This window comes from Petaurus breviceps, unplaced genomic scaffold (assembly GCF_028583685.1).
Source record: "Petaurus breviceps papuanus isolate PSGF00001 unplaced genomic scaffold, PetGlider_PUasm1.0 90702, whole genome shotgun sequence".
NCBI lineage: Eukaryota > Metazoa > Chordata > Mammalia > Diprotodontia > Petauridae > Petaurus > Petaurus breviceps.
In genome coordinates, this window is record NW_027187317.1 from 7,624,807 (window position 1) to 7,645,534 (window position 20,728).

The 20,728-nt window shown below is 36.9% G+C and overlaps 1 protein-coding gene across 1 annotated transcript in view; it reads left to right on the forward strand.

Moving 5' to 3' along the window:
* The window catches only part of USH2A (usherin), a 1,033,591-nt gene that overhangs the window by 759,845 nt on the left and 253,018 nt on the right, over positions 1-20,728 (forward strand). Inside the window, exons 50-51 of the mRNA XM_069066041.1 lie at positions 8,226-8,447; positions 19,252-19,475. Of these exons, the coding sequence (XP_068922142.1) occupies positions 8,226-8,447; positions 19,252-19,475 (446 nt within the window). The remainder of the gene's footprint in view (positions 1-8,225; positions 8,448-19,251; positions 19,476-20,728) is intronic.

Consider the following 20,728-nt stretch of genomic DNA (forward strand, 5'->3'; position numbering starts at 1 on the left):
AACAGTTATCATATATTCCCTTCTCTCCACTCAAAAAATTACACCTGTAGTTCTGATCCTTATTATGTCATGCCTGCAGTGCTGCAATTGTGTTCTCATTAGTCTTGCCTTGCCTTATCTCTTCTTACTCCAATGTACTGTCAACTCAGCTCCCAAAGTGATATTCCTAAAGTCTGATTATGTCACTTCCCTACTCAATAAACTCTACTGGCTTTTCATTACCTCCAGGATCAAATGATTTTTAAAGTTAGCACTGTGTTTTTATAACTTTCTTTATATTCTAGTGTTTAATAAAGTGCTTGACATACTACTTCATAAATGCTTATTGAGATTTGCTATGAATAGCATCTGTAGCTTGATTTCAGTCTTCCTTTTTAATTTTCTTTTTTTTTTCCTTTTCCTTTCTGTTCAGTACTGTTCTACATAACATCAAAAGTCTTACAGTGTTGGATCTTTCCATAATAGCTGGATATTTTTTTCCCCATCTCAATTCACTGGAGGTGAGGGGGGAGGTAGGAAGAGATGTGTCTAGCCAAAACAATGCCATATATTTTACCCTTGAGGAAATAGATGTCCAAATAAGGTTAATCATTAATCCAGAGTCATAGCTCTGGAAGACCTGGGATGAGAACACAAAGTCATCTGACTATTGACATATTTTTTTTCCTCTGATATATACTGCATTCCGGAAATTCATGTATATGCTAGAAGTATTTAACTACACTTCTTATCTTTCTTCCCATTTAAATCACACTAGAGAATAATAATTATGGAGCAGGAGTCAGGGGTGAGGTAAAAGGGAGACCTCTTTCTGAATTATCCTGAGTTTCTCCCAAGAAAAGGGACTGTCTGAAGGTTAGTATATTTAGTTCAAATATCACATTGAAAATTTGCCAAGAAGTTAGAATTCACAACTAACTTTTTCAGTCTCCAAAAAATTCCCTCCTTCCTTCCTTCAAAACAAGTGATTACTTCTATTAGTGTTGTGAGTTGTTATGCAAGGTGGTTTCTATAACCTTTCTTAAACTTAAGGTAAAGTGTCAGATTCAAAACCAAAAGAAGAATTTCTCTTTTTATTTTAAGGAAAGCTATTTTAAAAGTACTTTCCCCCCTAATCTTATTTACTTGAAACCCCCAAAGCAATAATTAAATGGACCTTGAAGGCCCATAGAAGATTTGGCATTAGGTGGTTAGTTACACAAACCTCTTTGCAAGTAATTTTCAGGTCAAGAGCTAAAGAAACTTCATTGCCCATGGGTTGGCACAGACTCCCTCTGCTCTGAAGTCTTTGAATTTCTGCCAAACAATTCAGCATACCCCAAGTTCCAGTTCCTTGTAAAGTAATTCATATATCATGCTATTAGAATTCCTAGCATGATGTCATCAGAAAAATGCCATCACATGGAAGAATCAGAGAAAGTATTTCACCAGTCTCATTAATCTCAATGTACCAAAATGGTGAGATTATATTCTTTGACCTCTATCCTCATTCAATAGTCTGTGTTAACTAGTTTAACACTGTTTACACCAGAAAAGAAAGCACAGTGACCTCAACCATCTTGTATCTGAAAGCAATTCAGATTGCATCAGTGTTCTGCCTATTTGAGATTGAGAACTGAAGAGGCATTTTGATATCTGTGGATTAATCAGAAACTTGCTTAATAATATTTATTTCAGTCTGTTTTATTCCTTCAATTTCTACCTCCCCTTCCTCTAAATTTCTCTACCACCCCATCCCCCACCTTATACCAAAGGACACCAGCATGAACAATGCTGGTCATTTTTTCCCTTTTTTATATAAATATGCTAATAACCCCAAGCTAAATGTTAATGTGGGTCATTCTTTGATAAGGATAACAATTAACTGGTAAGAATGCATGGTAGCTTTCAGAGAGAAAACATTTTCAAGCCTGGCTTGGAATGGATCCCATTTTGAGAGGTTAATGAGAAGGTGAATGATCCTTTGTATCTTATGTCTAATAGCCCTTTAAAAAAAATCAGTTTTAGTTCCCATTGATGTAACCCACATTCCCTGTTATTAAGGCCTTTCTTCCATCAGTAACTAAATTAGATTCTGAGGAATTCAGGGAAATATAGCTCAAGTATCTAAACTGATGAATATCTTTTTATACTGGAGTTCTTCTTGCCTTTTTGTTGATTATTGCCTTTACCTGATAAAGATATATACATGGTATGCTCTAAACATACACAATTCCTTGACTTTATTTAACAGGGTTGGTAGTACTCACACTCTGTTGCATCTTATGCTAAAGACATAAAGATTACCAGTCTAGGAAACTAGTTTCTCTTGCTACTAAAATTCAAGTAAACTAATAGTTGTCTCTAAGCTCTTCAAATGGAACATGCAAACTTATCAATTTATACTGCAATGAACTTATACATTACAACTCCACCATTATCATAAAAAGTCTTTATTACAAAGGGAAGAAGGTGCATTCTTTAAAGTGCAGGCTGGTGCTTGGTTCCCCATGCCTTTTACATAAAGTTCAAATAATTTTTACCAATTATTTCACCCAGCATTCAAGGCCTTCTACAACCTGGTGCCTTGTTTCATACCATTCAATGTAAACTCTGCTTCAAACACTGGAAAAATATGCATCCCCTCTCTCTCCTCCAGTCATTCACTACATTTTTTATTAATTTATTTATTTTAGTATTCAACATTCATTTCTACAAGATTTTGAGTTCCAAATTTTCTCCTTATCTCTCCCTTACCCTCTACCCTAAGATAGCATGCATTCTGATTACCCCTTCCCTGAATCTGCCCTCCCCTATATTACCCTTCCTCCTTGACCCCTTTCCCCTACTTTCCTGTAGAGTAAGATACCCAAATGAGTGTGTATGTTATATCCTCCATAAGACAAATCTAATGAAAGTAGGGCTCACTCATTCCCTCTCTCCTCCCACCCCCTTCCTTTGTAAAAGTTTTTTCTTGCCTTTTTTATGTGAGATAATTTACCCCATTCTATCTCTCCCTTTTTCCTTCTCCCAATATATTCCTCTCTCACCCATTAATTTTATTTTTTTAGATATCCCTTCAAATTCAACTCACCCTATGCCCTATATCATCTTTCCATGTAGGAATATAAACAGTTCAACTTTAATAAGTCCCTTATGATTTCTCTTTCCTGTTTACCTTTTCATGTTTCTCTTGATGATTGTATTTGAAGGTTAAATTTTCTATTCACTTCTGGTCTTTTCATCAAGAATGCTTAAAAGTCCTCTGATTCACTGAATATCCATTTTTTCCCCTAAAGTATTATACTCAGTTTTGTTGGGTAGATGATTCTTGGTTTTACCCTACCTCCTTTGACCTCCAGAATATCATATTCCAAGTCCTTCAGTCCCTGAAGGTTGAAGCTGCTAGATCTTGTGTTATCCCGATTGTGCTTCCACAATACTTGAATTGTTTCTTTCTGGCTCATTTTCCCAGCTGACTACTTGACTTTCTAAACATTTTTAAGGTAGTATTCTGCTTCCAGTGTGCAGGGTATCCTGTCCCAAACTTCAGGGGGTTTGTTCAGCTGTTTTCAGAGGGACCTGTAAATTTTCAGTTCTTCCAAGGTGGCATGATCCAGCACCAGCAAAGAGATCCCCTTCAATCCCTCCCTGATCAGCCACTCAATCTTCTCACCATCTGTGGACTGGGAGTTCCACAAACAGCCACTACTGCTGCCACTGCTGCTGCCACCTCCACCATTGCAGGGTTGGGGCTGGACCATGCCCTTCTCTCACCCATGTCTGACACAGTTTTCCCACTGACTTATGCTGTCTTTGGCACTTGTGGACTGAGAAATCTGGAAACCATTACAGCTGCCAATGACTCAGTTCCCTGAGGCCTACTCCAGGCTAGTCTATACTGGCATGGCCCATGTGCTCTGCTCTCAGTCTGGTGTGATAGACCTTTCCTGTCAACCTTCCATGTTGCCTTGGGCTGGAGATTTATTTCACTCCATCATTTTGTGGGTTCTGCATCTCTAGAATTTGTTTAGAATAATTTTTTACAGGTATTTGGAAGTGTTTGAGGGAGATCTCAAGCAAGTCCCTGCTTTTACTATGCCATCTTGGCTCTACCCCACTACATTTTATTGATTTGACCCTGTGTAATGGGAATGGGAATTTGAAGATCTTCCCTGCCCCTTAATAGACCTAGGGGGGAGTTTGAAGATCTTCCTGCTTTGAAAGTAAATTCTGCCCCCAATAGGCTGAATGTAATCACATGGAGTCTATGGTGGGAGGAGTTTGCTGAATAGTTGGGCAGAGCCCAGAGGAAGCTTCCCTGCTGTGAAGATAAACTCTGCCCCCTGATCAGCTGAATGTAGTCACATGGAGCCTTTGGTGGGAGGAGTTTTGCTGAAAGGAAGCAGAGCATACAGGAAGCTGGTCCATAGCCAACCAGACTCTGGGGGAAGAGGATACTCATTAAGGAGATAGAGAGGTTTGTGAGTAAAGACTGATCTTGTATTGGTTTGTGGGAAGGCTGAAGGATTCTGTGGCTCTCAGCATTATTATGGCTTCTGAATAACTTTGGTACTATGATGGAATTGACTTACTGGTTTGGGGATTCAGTTTTCTGCTATCTAAATAAATGCTTCAGTTCTATCCTCTATCTCGAGAATCTGGTATATTTTGTGATTGACCATCATGAGATTCTTATAGTCACAGACTTTATCATGATTGCGGGTGCTGTAAATATTGCATTGGCACTATACACTGTCACCCACTCAAGCTATGAGACTTTATCCTTCCTCTCTTTCCTAGCAAAATTCCTAGAAAAGTGATGTGCGTATGTTGTCTTCATTCTTCTTCCCACTTCTTGCTTCTAGCCTCAAGGGCCCTCTCCAAAGTAATCACTGATCTCTTAATTCCTAAATCCAATGGCCTATTTTCAGTCCCCATACTTCTTGATCTCTCTGCTGCATTTGAAAATTGAATTATGCCCTTCTCCTAGTTGCTTTCTCTTGAATGAATTTTCATGAGTTTTCTCTCTCCTGATACTCTTCCTATCTGTCTGGGCACCCCTTCTCTATCTTTGTAGGATCTTCAACTGTATCCTATCCTGTGGATATCACCCAATGTTTTTTTTTTCCTTTTCTTTCTCTACCCTCCTTTCTGGTGCTTTTATCAGTTCTTTTGAGAAAGCTCTCTATTTACTCAGCAATAAACTAAAGCAAAACATTCAAAAAACTAAAGCAGAACATTCACAATATAAGATAACAATTTATTACTAAGGTGGCCACATAGTCTTAAATAAAACAGTACCCATCTAAAGTCTTCTTTCATCTTGATTGGAGGCTGGCTTCCAATCATCCTTAAGTCAATAATCCTTAAGGGGTAGTGGAAAGTACAAAGGCCATCCATCCCTAGGTCACAGTAAGTTACAATATCTTCAGTCACTACTGAGTACCCAAGTAAAGTTCTCTTTTATCTTGACTTGAAGCTGACTTCCAAACCCCACGGCTCCTCTTCCATACTCCCGGATAGGCAGCTCTCCCAACTCCTGCCTGGATTCACACATAGGTGGCTCTCACTCCTATTCCATATTGCTGCTCACAGGGACTACTCCATCCCAAGCTCTTCACAGGTTTTGTTACTAGGAAAACAAAGCTCAGTAAGGCTACAACAATATTTATGCACTTTGCTGGTACTATCATCTCAATTCACTTTCTGTCTGAGAAATCAACACAAATCAACGGAGTGCTTCTCTCTGACAAAGTAACACTAACACAAGTTAACAGAGTGTTTCTAACAAAGTAACACAATTCAAAAGACAGAATGCTTCTGTCTGACAAAGTAACACAATCAATAGAGTGCTTCTTCTGACAAAGTAACACCAACACAGGACAACAGAGTACCAATATCACAAACATTCTCTCTCTTAGCTCTGCTTGGTCCCAGCTCATGTTCTAGCTTTTATCTACTCTGCTTCTTCCTGTTCCACCCTTCCTCTCAGCTCTTTCGATTAGCTCCTCCCAGGGTGGGCTCAATGTGATGACCTTAGGCCTATTAAGGGCAGAGAACATCTCCAAACTCCCTTAATAGGCCTATTAAGGGCAACACAATGTGCCCTGTTTCCAACAAAGACTTGATACAATCAAAGATGAGGTTCAAAGGCACTTGATTAGCTGAAACAAGGAGCAAAGGACTACTTTGCTTGCCATTACAAGACATCACACACACATACACACACATGCACATGCATGTTTGGTATTTATTATATGCAAATGTGTATACACCATGTTATACATGTCTCTACATATATATGCATGTATGCCTATACACCATGCATATGTATTGTACAATTCACATATATATGTTTGCACCTGTGTTGTGTGTATACATGCATGTGTTGATGTTTTTGTGTTAGAAGCCCTATTCTCACATTTGAACTCACATGGTCCCGCATCACCAACCAAATTAGTTTCTGTTATTTCTACTGTGATGTAGGAATTCAGACTCATTATGTCTAAGATTTCCAAACTTTCCTAAGCCTATGAAGTTTCTTCTAGTCATCCAGATTTATAATACTATTCCCAATTCTCCTCTCTCTCATACCTCTCTATCCAATCTGTTGCTTAGTCGTATTATCCATCACTTTCTGTCTACTCAGCTATGACTGAATCAAACCCTTATCACCTCTCACCTAGATTGTTGAAACAATCTCCTAAATTAAATCCCTATTTCCAGTCTTTTCCCTCTCCAATCTATCTTTTATGTAGTTGCCAAAATATTCTTCCTATAACACAGTCTGACCATATCATTGCTCTGTTCAAGAAACTTCAATGGCTCTCTATTGCTTCTTGGATAAAATACAAAGTCTTCAGGTTCACATGAACAAACAGAAAATTTTCTTAAGTTATTCTTTCTCCTTCTTATACATATCCCTACATTTATTGCACACCTTTTATATAACAAACATTTCAATCAAAGTGATCTGCAGCTAAATGTTTCTCAAACTTGGCACTTCATCTTCTATCTTTGCCTTGAATGTCCATATGCATTCAATGTACTCCTTGCTTAGTTCTTATAATTTCCAGCTTTTTTTCAAAATATATGTGTATTGTGCTATAAAATGCTTTTCCTGAATCCCTTACTTGTATTCCCTCCTCAAGCTATTAGGTATATACTTATCTCTGAATATACTCTAGTCCCATAGTTGATGCAAATCCCTTGAGGGCAGAAAAGATTTGTAATTTAGTGTTTGTATCTCCAGAATCTAGTACAGGGCTTATATTTCTTTAGTATTTTAACTGATGTTTGGTATTGAATTGGATGGTTTTGTAAAGGGTCTGTGAACTTGTTATATAATTTGATAACTATTTCAGTAAAGTTGCTTTCCTTTTTAATCATATGTATTTTACTCTATGCATTTAAAAACATTTTTTCTGAAAAGGGGTCTATAGGCCTAACCAGACAATCAGAGGGTTCTATGTCTAGTATGATGCTCATACTGTTGCTTATACCAAGAAGACCTCCTGTTCCTATCTTCACCTCTCAAACTAAAGCCTACACTTTAAAGCCCAGTTCAAATGTCACCTTCTCTTGGAAGTCATCCCCTGTTTTGGTACTGACCTTACACATGAACCACTTTTTTTTTTAAACTAGACTTGTCATGTTATTGATAAAGTCAACTTCTGGTGAGCAAACATGTTCTACCAAAATGCATTTTTTTTGCAACTTGCAGTCTCAGAGAGTTGCTTGGAGCACTAAGAGGTCAACTTACTTGCCTAAGGGCACATAGCCAGCACATTTTAGGTGCAGGAGTTGGAGACAGCTCTTCCTTACTCTGAGATTGATGCTCTATCCTTTATAACACATTGTTTCCCATAGAATTTTATCTTGTAACTCTTTATTTCATCTATCTTGTAATACTTTATATTGTTCTTATCTATGTTATAATTTATCCCTTTTTAGATGATAAATTACGTAATGAAGATATGAACCAATGATTAGGTCTAGCATGATGTCCTGTAAACAGAAGGGACTAAATAAATGTTGTTGTTTTAAGTTGCAACTTAAAAAATCATTATTGTGATACTGTAACCCCAATAAAATGATGCTATTACTTTTGTATTACAATTTCTGCAAGGCTCTTTTGTCACTGGAGATTTGGAAAATGTCTTTGTGTTTTCAAGGTGATATCATGACATCAAAGAAACAAGTATCTAATGCTCATAATTTTTGGTTTTGTCCTAAATCAACAGGGGAAATATGCTGTCTAGATGATGAACACCAAAGGGTTTCAGTTGGCATTGGGGATTCATGCTGCAAGAACATTCCATACTCTACCTCAGGATATCAAATCTGCTGTGCTGGGATATTGCATGATGGTTATCAGCAACAGTGTTGTGGTGGACAGGTGGTGAGCAAAGAATTAGTCTGCTGTGGTGGTGAAGAAGAGGGCAAGGTACATATCCGACTTCCAGGTAATGTGGTCCTTTAATGTGTATCTGTAGCATCATAGAATTTAAGGTCTTAGAGATTGAGTCTAGTTTCACAACTCATTCACCCTACCCTCTGCTACTTTACAGATAAAAGCATTAGGGATGTTGGGTGGCTATCAAAGAAGAAACAGAGACCCAAAGAACTGAAACCAATTTACAAGTCACACAATAAAATGACCTCAGATTAGAATTCACAACCATGACTTTTTCTTGTGCTTGTCAGAAATATACTAATATAAGAGCAGTGTAGACACATGAATTTTTAATTTTTCTTAAATAAACACCATGCTATAGTAAAAAGTTAACTGTATTTGGAATCAAAGCTTTGGGTCTGAGACCTCACTCTTATTTGTCCTATGACCTTGGCTAATTTGCATGACTTTTTAAAACTTCTTTTTTTCTTACTCTGTTAAATGGCAATGTTAATACCTGCTCTACCTACATCAGAGAATTATTATGAAGTTAAGAAATGATAATATAGAACACATTTGCTTTAATCTAAAACCTCCCATTATACATGAACTCTTTTTCATATAGTCAAATAACCATTCTCTCCATGCCACTCTCAGAATACTAGCATTTTCCTCCACTAATTTTTATCATGGAAGTGATAAGAACTGTCTTATATCAGAGCTACCCACTTCAATGAGATTTTTTTATATATCCACAGAATCTTGGCCAGGTATAGGCCAGGCATGCTTTCAGATGCTTATAATATGCTCCTGGAGGAGGCTGAGGCTGATAGTTTGCTTGCATGGAAGAGTTCTCAACTATAACTGGGCTAAGACAATAGGGTGTTCATGCTAAAGTTGACACAAATAAGATGATCCTCCAGAAGCAGAGAGCCAACAGGCTGCCTAAGGAGGGGCAAACTGGCCAGGTTGGAAAAATGGATACAATTAAACCTTTCACGTCCATCAGTATTGAGATTGGCCTATGAGTGGTGACAGCAAGTCTCCAAAAAAGGGAGGGGGGAGAATTTTAACATTAGAAACTACTTTAGAAGTAATCTAATTTAATCTGTAGTGAATCAAACTTTAAAACATCCTCAGTATGTGGAAATCTAGCCTTAAAGATCTCTAATGATGGGGAACTTACTTTCTCCCAATGCAGTCCATTCCATGTTTTGTCAATTATAATTATTAGGAAATTCATTTTTTCTCTTTTGTCTCTTTTTAACTTCCACTCTTTGTTTCCTAGTACTGTCTTTAGGTTCCAGGCAGAATCCATTTAATTCCCCTATCACATTGCAGCCCTTCACATATTTAAATACTGCTATAATGTCCTTACTAAATACTTTTTCTAGGTTCAACATTCAATATTTCTTCAGCCTAGCCCTCATTTGGCATACTCTTTCATATTTTCATTGGCCTGGTGGCCCTGTTCTAGAAGTACTCATTTGTCTAGAACCTTCTGTTGCCAAGAAGTAAACCCAGAACTCTAGATGTGGCCTGTTCAGTAGAGTGGAAAGTCCTCATTCAGGACACTCTGTTCCTCAGTGTAATCTAGGAGGCTAATAATTTGGGGGCGTTGGGGCTTGTTTTTTTAAAATAAGTTTTTATTGGTATTTTTTTTCTTTCATCACCATATTATCCCATGTATCTGTCCTTCTCCCTCTCTCACAGTCATCTCATATGACAAGTACTAGTTTTAGAGAAGGAAAAAAAATAGTCACCACTACTGATTGATGTTTCAGTTTGCTAAGGTTTTCTAGAATATAGACAGGATTAGACATCGATCTCTTAATAGGGTCCAGATTCCACTTTTTTTCCTTTGTTGTTCAGTCATTTTTAGTTGTGTCCAATCTTCCTGACCTCATTTGAGATTTTCTTGGCAGAGATAATGAGGTGGTTTGCCATTTCCTTCTCCAGCTCATGAGGCAAAATAGGATTAAGTAACTTGCACAGGGTCACAAAGCTAGTAAGTGTCTGAGCCCAGATTTTAACTCAGGAAGATGAATCTTTTTGGATTAGGTCTGGCACTATATCCACTGCATCAACTAGCTGCCCTTTTTTCCTTTTAAAAGTCTGAAAATATGTATTGTGTAACACTTGTGGACCTCCCACCTCCAATAAGGAACAGGTTGGGGGTATTTTTTTCATTTCTTTTCATTTGAATCCCACTTAATCTTAACAGTTTTGTTACATTTACTTTTGAGTTTTTGGTTTTTCATTCTTTTCATTTATATTTTTGTAGTTACTATGTAGGCAGCTGAGTCACACAGTGGCTAGAAATCTGGACCTGAAGTCAGGAAAACCCATCTTCCTCAGTTCAAATCTGACCTCAGACACTTACTAGGTGTGGCCTTAGGCAAGTCACTTAACCCTGGTTGCCTCAGTTTCCGCATCTGTGAAATAAGCTGTAGAAAGAAACAACAAATCTTTGCTAGGAAAGCCCCAAATATAGTCATGAAGAGTCAGACACAACTGCAAATGACCAAAAAACAATAATATTGTTTTCTTGTCTTCACTTACTGCATTCTGCATTAGTTCATAAAGATCTTTCTAAGTTTCTCTGTATTCACCACACATATCATTTCTCACAGTGCAGTAATATTCCACTACATACACCACAATTTGTTTAACCATTTCTCAGTTGATAGGGGTAAATTTTATTTGCTTGTTTCTTTTTTTAATATTGTCTCACATAGAAGTTATAGTCCGCTAAACTCTCCACAAAAAAAAAAAATTGTTGACTTCCCACTATTGTCCCCAGCCTTTACTCATCTAAGAGTTTTGGAAGGAAAAATGTAAATTTTAGATTTATCTATACCTATAATCACTCTAGACTGTTGAGGTCATTTTGAATCCTGACTGATATCAAACATATTAGCTATCCCTACAAGCTTCATGTCATTTGCATATTTCACAGACACACCATCTGAGTCTTCATTCAAACCATTGATAAAATGTTCAAGAGTAAAGAGCCAAGGACAGATCTCTAGGGCACTTTGCTGTAGACCTCCTTCTAAGTTGACATTTAATATAAATAACTCAAGCCAGTACATCCATGTATTGTCATCTTTTCTACTAGTACATATTGATTTATCATATATACAAGTGTAATGTGGAATAATTTATTAGTTGCTTTGTCAAAATTTAAATATGCTATATCTACAGCACTACACTAGTCTACTAGACTATCTATTCTGAAGCAAAAAAGATTTAGCCTAACATGACTTCTTTTTTTCAAAAATGAAACCATGCTGACTTCTAGTGACCACTACTCTTTCTAATGGATTCACAAACCCTTTATTTATCAAGGTCTTCTAGAATTTTTACAATATTAGATGTCAATCTCCCATTTATAGGTTGTAGACTCAACTTTTTTCCTTTAATAAAAAGATATTCCCCTTTTCCAGATGTGTGCTACTCCTTCTCTCTCAGATCTTTCAAAAATTATAGCCCCTAAGTAATTATTTCTACAAGTTCTTTTAGTACCCTGGAATGTCATATATCTGGATCAGGTGACTTAAATTTATTGAGAGAAACGATGTTACCTGGCCATCTCCTCATTATGCCAGGATTTCACTGCCTTCTAATGATTTTTGTTCTTCCCTTATAAATACAAAGATTATTCTCCTTGGAAAGAAAAACTAAACTAAGAGTTAGTCAGACATCATTCTCTCATTCATTATCATCCCTCCATCAACCAAGAATACTTAGCCTTATTTCTTCTTTGTTGTCCTTAACATTGGTCAACAACTGTAACATATTCTAGACCTTGGGAGTCCTAACACAGTTCTTATAACACTGTGCTATTCTTTTCTGTCCATCTTTAGTTACTGGTCATTGCTTCTTTCTACATTTAAAAAAAAATATGAGTTGAGCAATGAATTAAATTTCCCTAGGCAATTTCCTGTTTCCTCTTTATTAGAATCATTTCTCCAAATGCCATCAGAATTTAATTCTTGAGAGCTTCACAGCCATCCTTCTTTGTCCAAATTATGGAAAACAAAACAAAGCAAAATATTGGAGCTTACATATCTTTTCTCTCTTTTTTTTTAAAGCAATTGGGGTTAAGTAACTTGCTCAAGGTTACATGGCCAGTTATTTCTGAGTGTGGTGCTAAGTATCTGAGCCTGCATTCGATCCCCAGGTCATCCCAACACTGGGGCCGGTGCTCTTACTCACTGAGCCACCTGGCTGCCCCCATATCTTTTCTCTTAAATGCTTCAAATCAAGTCTCTCTAAATCTAGGTTACCAATCATATCATGCCCAGATTTCTTCTACATTTCTATCAGGAATCTTATGGTAGAATGCTTATTTGCCCTTAAGTTTCATGTCTTTTATGCATCGAAAGCCAGTTCTTCCTTGTTAATTAGATAGGGTGCAGAATAGCAGCCCCTTTCATTACTTTCTTAAGCTTTCCAAGAACTAAATGAGCATTAATCCAGACATTTATCAGCCACTCTGGTTTTGGAGAGAGATAGTTGAATTCTCTTACCTCAGTTAATAGTCAATAAACATTTATTAAGTATCTATGTGTCAGGTACTGTGCTAAGTGCTGGGCATACAAACATAAAAAGTCCCTTCCCTCAAGGAGCTTAAAATCCAATTGGGGAAGAAAACATAAAAAACACAAATATCTATAATAATAAGTTTCTATGACAGATTTGTGACCTGTTTTATGGTTATTTAATTCTTGCTTCTAAGTGGTCTCCAATCTATAATCATAACAATACCACTTATAAGTTTCCTTCTGTTAAATCTCATCTAAATATTCCTTACCCTGATTCACGATTTGTTTTTCTGAATTACCCCATACAAGTACATTTGAATAGGTAGTGCTATTCCACCCTTTTTTGACCTATGTTCCTTTTGAATAAGGTATACACTTATATAGAGTAAGAGTATTCCAGTCACGAGTCTGAACCTATCATATCACAGTAATTAATATTTATGAAATCCAATTTGTCTTGAATTATAATCCCTAGGTTGCCTTCTTTATTACCCATACTTTGAACATTTTTATATAGACCTGTGGAGCCAGGGCTTTTATTGCTAGCTTTCTTGTTGACTATTGCCTCCTATGAATTTTGCTATCCTCCTGCCTATTACTCTCTTTGGTCTTAGGTTTATCAAATCTATATGGGCAGGTGTCTTCTTCCCACTTGTATTTTTTTTTATTTGAAAGGCCTCTTGATTATTTATTGGTAAGATTCCAGACACATATGCTTTATTTGGCCTCTCCTTCTTAGGTATCTAAGACTAGGAGCTCATCATTCCCATGCTCCTTTCCATGATTCTCCAGAACTAGGTAGTCATTGTCACATATGGCATTTCTCAGAAGGCTTTCCTTTATAGCTTGGAAATAGACAGTCCATAAAGTAATTTTCTACTGCTTTGGTCAGTCAGGTAAGTAGTTATCTCAGTATTTCTTATCAGAGGGTCACAAACTACCACACCTTAACTCTTCTTCTGACCATTACCTTACTGGATAATCTTTCACCTGATGACACACTTGTCTCCTCTTGGAGCACAAAACTCTTTCCTCTAGGGAAAAGTCCAGCTCTCCTCCATCCTCCAACCCTCATTCTTTATACCTCCTATATGGCTACAGTGGTCTGTTTCCTTCTTTTCTTTCCCTGGGTCACATAATCCCACCATCTAACATTCTATTATGGGGAAAACTTCCCCTCTGCTTTTTCCCATCTTCTTTACTCCTTGCTTCCTCCTTAGAGTTTATCTTCCCCTCTTCCAAGGGATGCTGCATCCTCCCTGATAACTTGTAAAATGAGGGAGGCTTTCTTCCTGCTCTTCACCCTTCTCCTCATTTGCACTCCCAAAGTTAAATAGGGATTTTAGCAGTGCACTCTGGAAACTATTTCTTTTCGATTAAAAGAACAAGAAAAAAAGAAGTACTGTTAATGTGGCCACTCAGACCCTAATGGTCACCACAGAAATTGCTCTTTAGCTGCCTCTGTGGATGCTTGAATTAGGACTGATGTCCCCAAGATACGCTATCACAGAATGAGAGGTCATAGCATTACTGATTTTCTAAAAGAGTCTTGTGCCAGCTCAGTAATCTGCCTTTAACACAACCTCCTTCATGTTATTGCAAGCAGAAAAGTACAATAAGGAAGAAAAAGAAAACACTGGGGCAAATCATACAGTATAACTAGAGAATATGAATATAAGCAATAAATTTAGATAAGTGAGATCATCCTACAACCTTTTTGTCCCCACCACCACCGCCACCAGAACACTGAGTGATCTCATGTATTTTCTTTTTTTTCTTTCTTTCCTTTTTTTTTTTATAGAGAGCGATCTTCTGTATTTTCTTTAAATCAGGGGTTCTTAATTTGTTTTGTGTCACGAATCTCTTTGGCAGACTGGAAAAATCATTATGTCTTTTCTTAGAACAATTTTTTAAATGTACACAATAAAACACAGGATTTCAAAGGAAATAAGTTTTATTGAAATATATATACACATATACATGCATACATATCTATATATGTACACAAACACACATCCCCACAAACCCCAAATTCACAGACTCCCAAGAACTCCATGCATCAGCTGGTGGTTACCAAAAGGGTTCGGTAGATCTCCTCCTATCCCTTGTCTCCTCAGTCTCTGCTTATTATGATTTTTATTGACTCTCTGCTTTCTTACTTGGGCTACAATTTTAAAATAAAGCATGATGATGATTCCTTTTATTCTATTTAACCACCAGCAGGATTTGCTGCTTTTTGCTATTTCCTTCTCTTCTTCATCTCCCTCAAAGATCCTTCCATCTTTGTGACCCTCTTCCTCCTAAACATGCTCAGGCCACATCTTCTGGATGGAAATATGAATCTAGCAGTAGTGCTCTCGAGCCAGGCCCTCTCTCACTGCATGGCATTGTGTGCCTGCCATGAGACCAGGCTGGCTCGTAAAACATCTCTTTATGTACTTTATTACTTAAACTCTTTTATTTGCCTGCAGGAGCCCTTTAACAAAATCACATTGAATTGACTTTCTCACACCAAATCAAATCTCCCTGGTCCCAGTTCAGTTGTCTTTGTCAATATGTATTTTATAAATGGAGTGAATTAACAGATGCTGTTGGAACAGAAGTGCTGGGGTAGCGTTTATGTTTTTAGTGCTCTCTCTGGGCAGATGAGTTGTGTAGGAGTGTAATACAGGTATCTGGGGATGAAAGTCGTGTTCTCCATTTCAGTGGATATGTATTCTTAACCATTTTCTTTGAATATATATATATATATATATATATTAAGCTGTTTTATTGTTTCTTCTTTGAACATTTGCTTATGTGGCACTACCAATTACACCATTAATCTTGGGATGAACCTGATGACATCTCTTAATTTTAAAGAATGAAAATTATAGCTTTACTATCATTCAGAGAAGTTGGCAAAGCAGACAGGTTTTTTTAATTTATTTTTTTTAAGTAGCCTATGCAAAACCAGGCATGGTGTATATTTAGAATATGTTACCTTGATCATTTCTGTGGCGAATTCTGAAAATACATTGGCTGAGGTTTCTTTATTGCCATATCATCTTGAATTTGACTTCTTACCTTGTCTAGTAGTGCCTCCAGGATAAATAGTTCCTATTGTTTAACAAAGGTATAAGATACAATAAGAAGTCACCTGGGGATTTTGCAAGCTGGGATTTGTTGCTAACTGAGCTCCCATTGTGTAAAAGTCATATTGAAAGAATATTTTCTGGGAATATTTTCATGTTAGGGAATGAGTTTTTGAAAACTGTAATGGATAACTATTTTTTTTAAAGGTTGTAATATATCTTTTTGGCATTTTTACCATTCCATACCCTCCCACCCGCATACCTTGGGGTAGTGATGGTGGTGACCAGAGACATCTACTGGTGTAGGCAAGCATGAATATTATCCCACACCTTTTTTTGGACAATTTTCAAAGTATGAAAGATGAAGCCTCAGCTGCTTTTCTTCTTTTTTCCCTAAGAAATTGTGCCTCTGGCTGATAGACTATCACGTTATAGGTGCTCTCCAATCTCATGATGTTTAAATGGTCAGTTACAGCCCCTGTGGCCATACCTGAACTCCCCAGAGATAGCTTTCCTGGTATCCTAGTTTTGTTTGTTTGTTTTTAGGTTTTTAATTGACTTTTTTTGTTTTGTCTTGGAAATAGGGGCTTTATAATTCCCATTCTTCCTTAAAAGATATGCACATAAGTCCTTTTTCTCCTTTCAGATTTACTAAATTACTAATCATCAGCCAGCTGTGTTTGTAAATTCCATTTCAGAGCTGGACATTAAATAATTGTTTGTGAGGGAGGGCATGGAGCCCATGTTGTGAGTTATAAATCCTTCCCTATACTGTTTTCTCATTGGTGTCCAATGTACTGCAAGCCTCTCAAAGAGAGACAGTATATTTTGGTTGATCTGAAAATGAAACAGTAATTCAATGACTACTTATCACTAAAATACAATCTACAACTTGTTCAGAAATATTCTCTATCTGTGCAAATTTAGTGAAGAGACTTTGGAAGATTGGATCAATCCATCAATAATACATGACCTATTTTGTTTGTCTTCGGGCACATTTAAATTTGTGCATTCTCAGTGTCAAAGTTCAAGAGTCAAGTGCTACATGTGATAAATTAGGTAAGGGTCAAAAGTTATTGCAATGCAGTTTCGGAAGATTGTCTGTCTCTGAATTTGCAGCTCATTCATGCTGAAGTGATGCACTATGGGAATTACTACCAAACTCTGCTCTGCAACATCTGCTCTCCCTAAGTGAGTTAGTGCACGTCAGACATCTTTATGTCAGAATATTGCAGTGATGGATGCAGTCCTCAGAAAATGCTGCATAAAAATCTGGTGTGCCGTTCTGGCCATTAAGTGAAATTACTATTTAAATTAATGGCACTGTCACAGTTTATCTGTGCAAAGAATGAACGCTGATTAGGGTATTAAGTAATTAGCAATTTATCACACTGGAACAAGGTTGATAATAATTAAAGAAGTAATGGTTTACCAAAGAAACTAGAAAGAGAGTCACTTCTTGTTATGTGAGTGAAATCTTGGCTGAAAAATTAAATTCCCTTAAACAAAGATGAAGCCCTTTGTGGAAGAAAGCATTTTTTCCAGTGTAAAAACAGTTCATTATCAAAATTTTAGTTGGCCTGTCAAAAGTCCCTCAGAGCTATCAGTTGGTTGGTTATGAGTTTCAAATTAGGTCAGTGCCTGCATTTTGATTTTATACTTAAAACATGTTGAAACTATAGAGTAATTTAAGGGAAAAATGTATTCTACTCTCTGAAAGGCCAGTTTTCACATTTTGATTGCTGTTTAAAATAGTAACATGTATTGTTATAAGAAAACTGCTGGAGAAAATGACAGTTAGGAATCCAAGGTTGTATTTGAATGTCTGATTAGAGGATAGCTAAGAATTGTCCAAAGAAGAAAAATATAGTGTCATAGACTTTTTCTTTCTCATTTTCTACTGTAATCAAAGCTCAGGTAACTGAGATAATCCTGCTCTATATGTTTGTTAAAGAATTCTTCTTGGTTTTTTTTTTTTAAACTAAAATAGTCAAAATGATTACATAAAATCCTAAGGTAAAACAGCCAGTCTAACTTTAAACTCATTCATTCTATGAGTGATTAATAAGCAAAGTCTTGTGTGTGTGTGTGTGTTTAAAGTTGCATGTGATATAACCTTTCAGAAACCTTTTAGTTGAACTTTACCTAAACTAGAACTCAGAGTTGAACCTGTGGCTGCATTTGTTCTGAAATGAAAGCATAAAAAGAGGTGAAATTGAAAACTTTAAAAGTAAAAGATCCAAAGAGTGGTGGAGGCTTCTTCTGTAGCTTGTAATATAATAATAATTATTAACAATGAAAATAATTTCAACAAAATAATTTCAAAAATATTTCAATATGCCTCATTTGTCAAATTTAATGTTGGCACATCCTACTGATCTAGATTCTAATATAGTGGGACTACAAATTATGTCAGATTTTAAGTGTCAGAGAGTGCCCTACCCATGTCCTGGAACATAGGCCTCTCAATTTCTTGCTTCATCTAGCCCCCTATTGATACGTTTCTATCATGTCTGTTCTTATTTATTTAAATATTTAATCATGCTTAAATGACACATAACCAACCAGTTGATTTGGCCAGTTCACAGTAAATTCAGGAAAAAGAATAGCCAAATCATTTCTTCAACTGAATTATCTGGTTCATTCTGTCAAGTGATCAGTCTAGTAAAGCTCATCTGGACACAGATTTTTCATGTATGCATACCACCATCTCTCTCACTAGGCTGTAGTTTTCTTGAACTCAAGGGTTTACTATTTTTAGTTTCATCTGTATCACCTGTTTCCAGGGTTAAGTTTATCTAAATCTGGTACTCCTTGTCTTCTTTCTTCCTGGCCTAAGAGCAAATCTTTTATGTTCAAGTGATTGTTTCCATTCCAAATCAATGGTTATACCACTGATTTCTAGACTTTTTCTTTCTTTTGGAATAAGCCAATTTAAATTGTGACATTCTGTTAAAGGTGGATTCCTTGATAGAGATTTAAATTTTTAATTGATTGAGTATTGGGGAAGTTTGAATGAGCTGAAAGATTTCACCAGATCTCTGAATTCTTGAGTTAATTTTTACCCTATGTACTTCATAAGAAGGGTCCTTCATTCACCTTTCGAGAACATTTGTAGCTGAATGCTACTTTTAGCATTGTACCATTTCAGCAAGTGCCTGACTTTGACATTTTTATGCTAAACTTTATTACAGTCTCAGTTTTCTTCTTTTTTTATTTCATATTCATATATAATGTTTTATTGTTGCAGAGATGTTCTGTTGTGGGCAGGATTATGTGAATATGTCAGATACCATATGCTGCTCAGCTTCCAGTGGCGGGCCTAAAGCACATGTTAAAAAGAATGACCCAGTGCCAATAAAATGCTGTGAGACTGAACTTATTCCAGAGACCCAGGAATGCTGTAATGGAGTTGGATATAATCCTTTGAAATATGTTTGCTCTGACAAGATTTCAGCTGGAATGATGATGAAGGTAATTGATAGAAAACCTCTCAGAGGCACTGGTTTGACAATGGAAAGAGAAATACATTGTTCATAACTATTTTTCTAAAATAGGAATATAAAAACTCCTGTGTGCATTATTCATTTTCACATTACATCCATATTAATACCAAATGAGTTCGCCATGATTGATGTTATTGCAATGAATTCTAAAGGAATTAATAATGATTAGCTGTGTCTCTAAAGCTTTTCCCAGCACTTCAGATTAGCACAGAAGCTAAAACTCTGCATGCCGAAAGGGCCAGCATAAATAGCCTGCTGCCATTGTGTGACTACTGTTTAATTCCCCATAGGGTATCTGAAGGGGGATAGGAGCTGGCATGTCATTGGTTTGCAGTAGAAAGATGTCCTTCTTCCACTAGCATCTCCTTAACCCCCACCCCTTCCAATTTGTTCCACTTCTTCATCTTGATAGAGACCTTCAATCCAATAAATTCACTTAGTTACATTTATATTATATTCTTCGGGACAGAGCAGAATGGACCAGTATCTCTGTCAACTGAGAGAGTGAAAGGTGCTATTGGTTTAATCATTTATTTTTATGTTCTGTGATGCTCCACATACTCCCATGTCATGTTCGTTAGCATTAAAACTGACCCAGCACTCCAGTAACATAATGTTTAAAGGAAGGGATCACAGATATGAAAAGGCTGTCAAGCTCCCCAGTAATTTATGATCGCTACTACTAAAATGACTGCCTTGGTCAAAGACGGTAGGAGAGATCTTGCTGGATGAGTAAGTTACAGACTTGTTGGGTCAGTAGCATGTCCTTTGGAATGTGAATTAACTCTTTCATACAGCTAGTGCACCAGGGAGCACTTTCAAGTCATGAATATCTAGGCCAAGATCTCAGAGGGTATGTAAAAGATAATACAAATTCATTTCCATTCAATAAACATTTAAGTACAGATGCCTATGAAGCCCTTGCTTCTGACACTGTTGTTATATTGTTGTTCAATCGCTTCAGTCATGTCCAACTCTCCACAACCCCATTTAAAGGTTACTTGGCAAGGATACTGGAGTAGTTTGCCATTTCCTTCTCCACCTCGTTTTTCCATATGAGGAATCTGAGGTGAACAGGGTTAAGTGACTTGCCCAGGGTCACACAGCTAGTATATGTCTGAGGACAGATTGAACTCAGGAAGATAAATCCTCATTCCAAGGCCAGTGCTCTGTCCACTGCATGACCTAGGTGCCCCCTGGCTCAACACTAGGAGGAGGTAC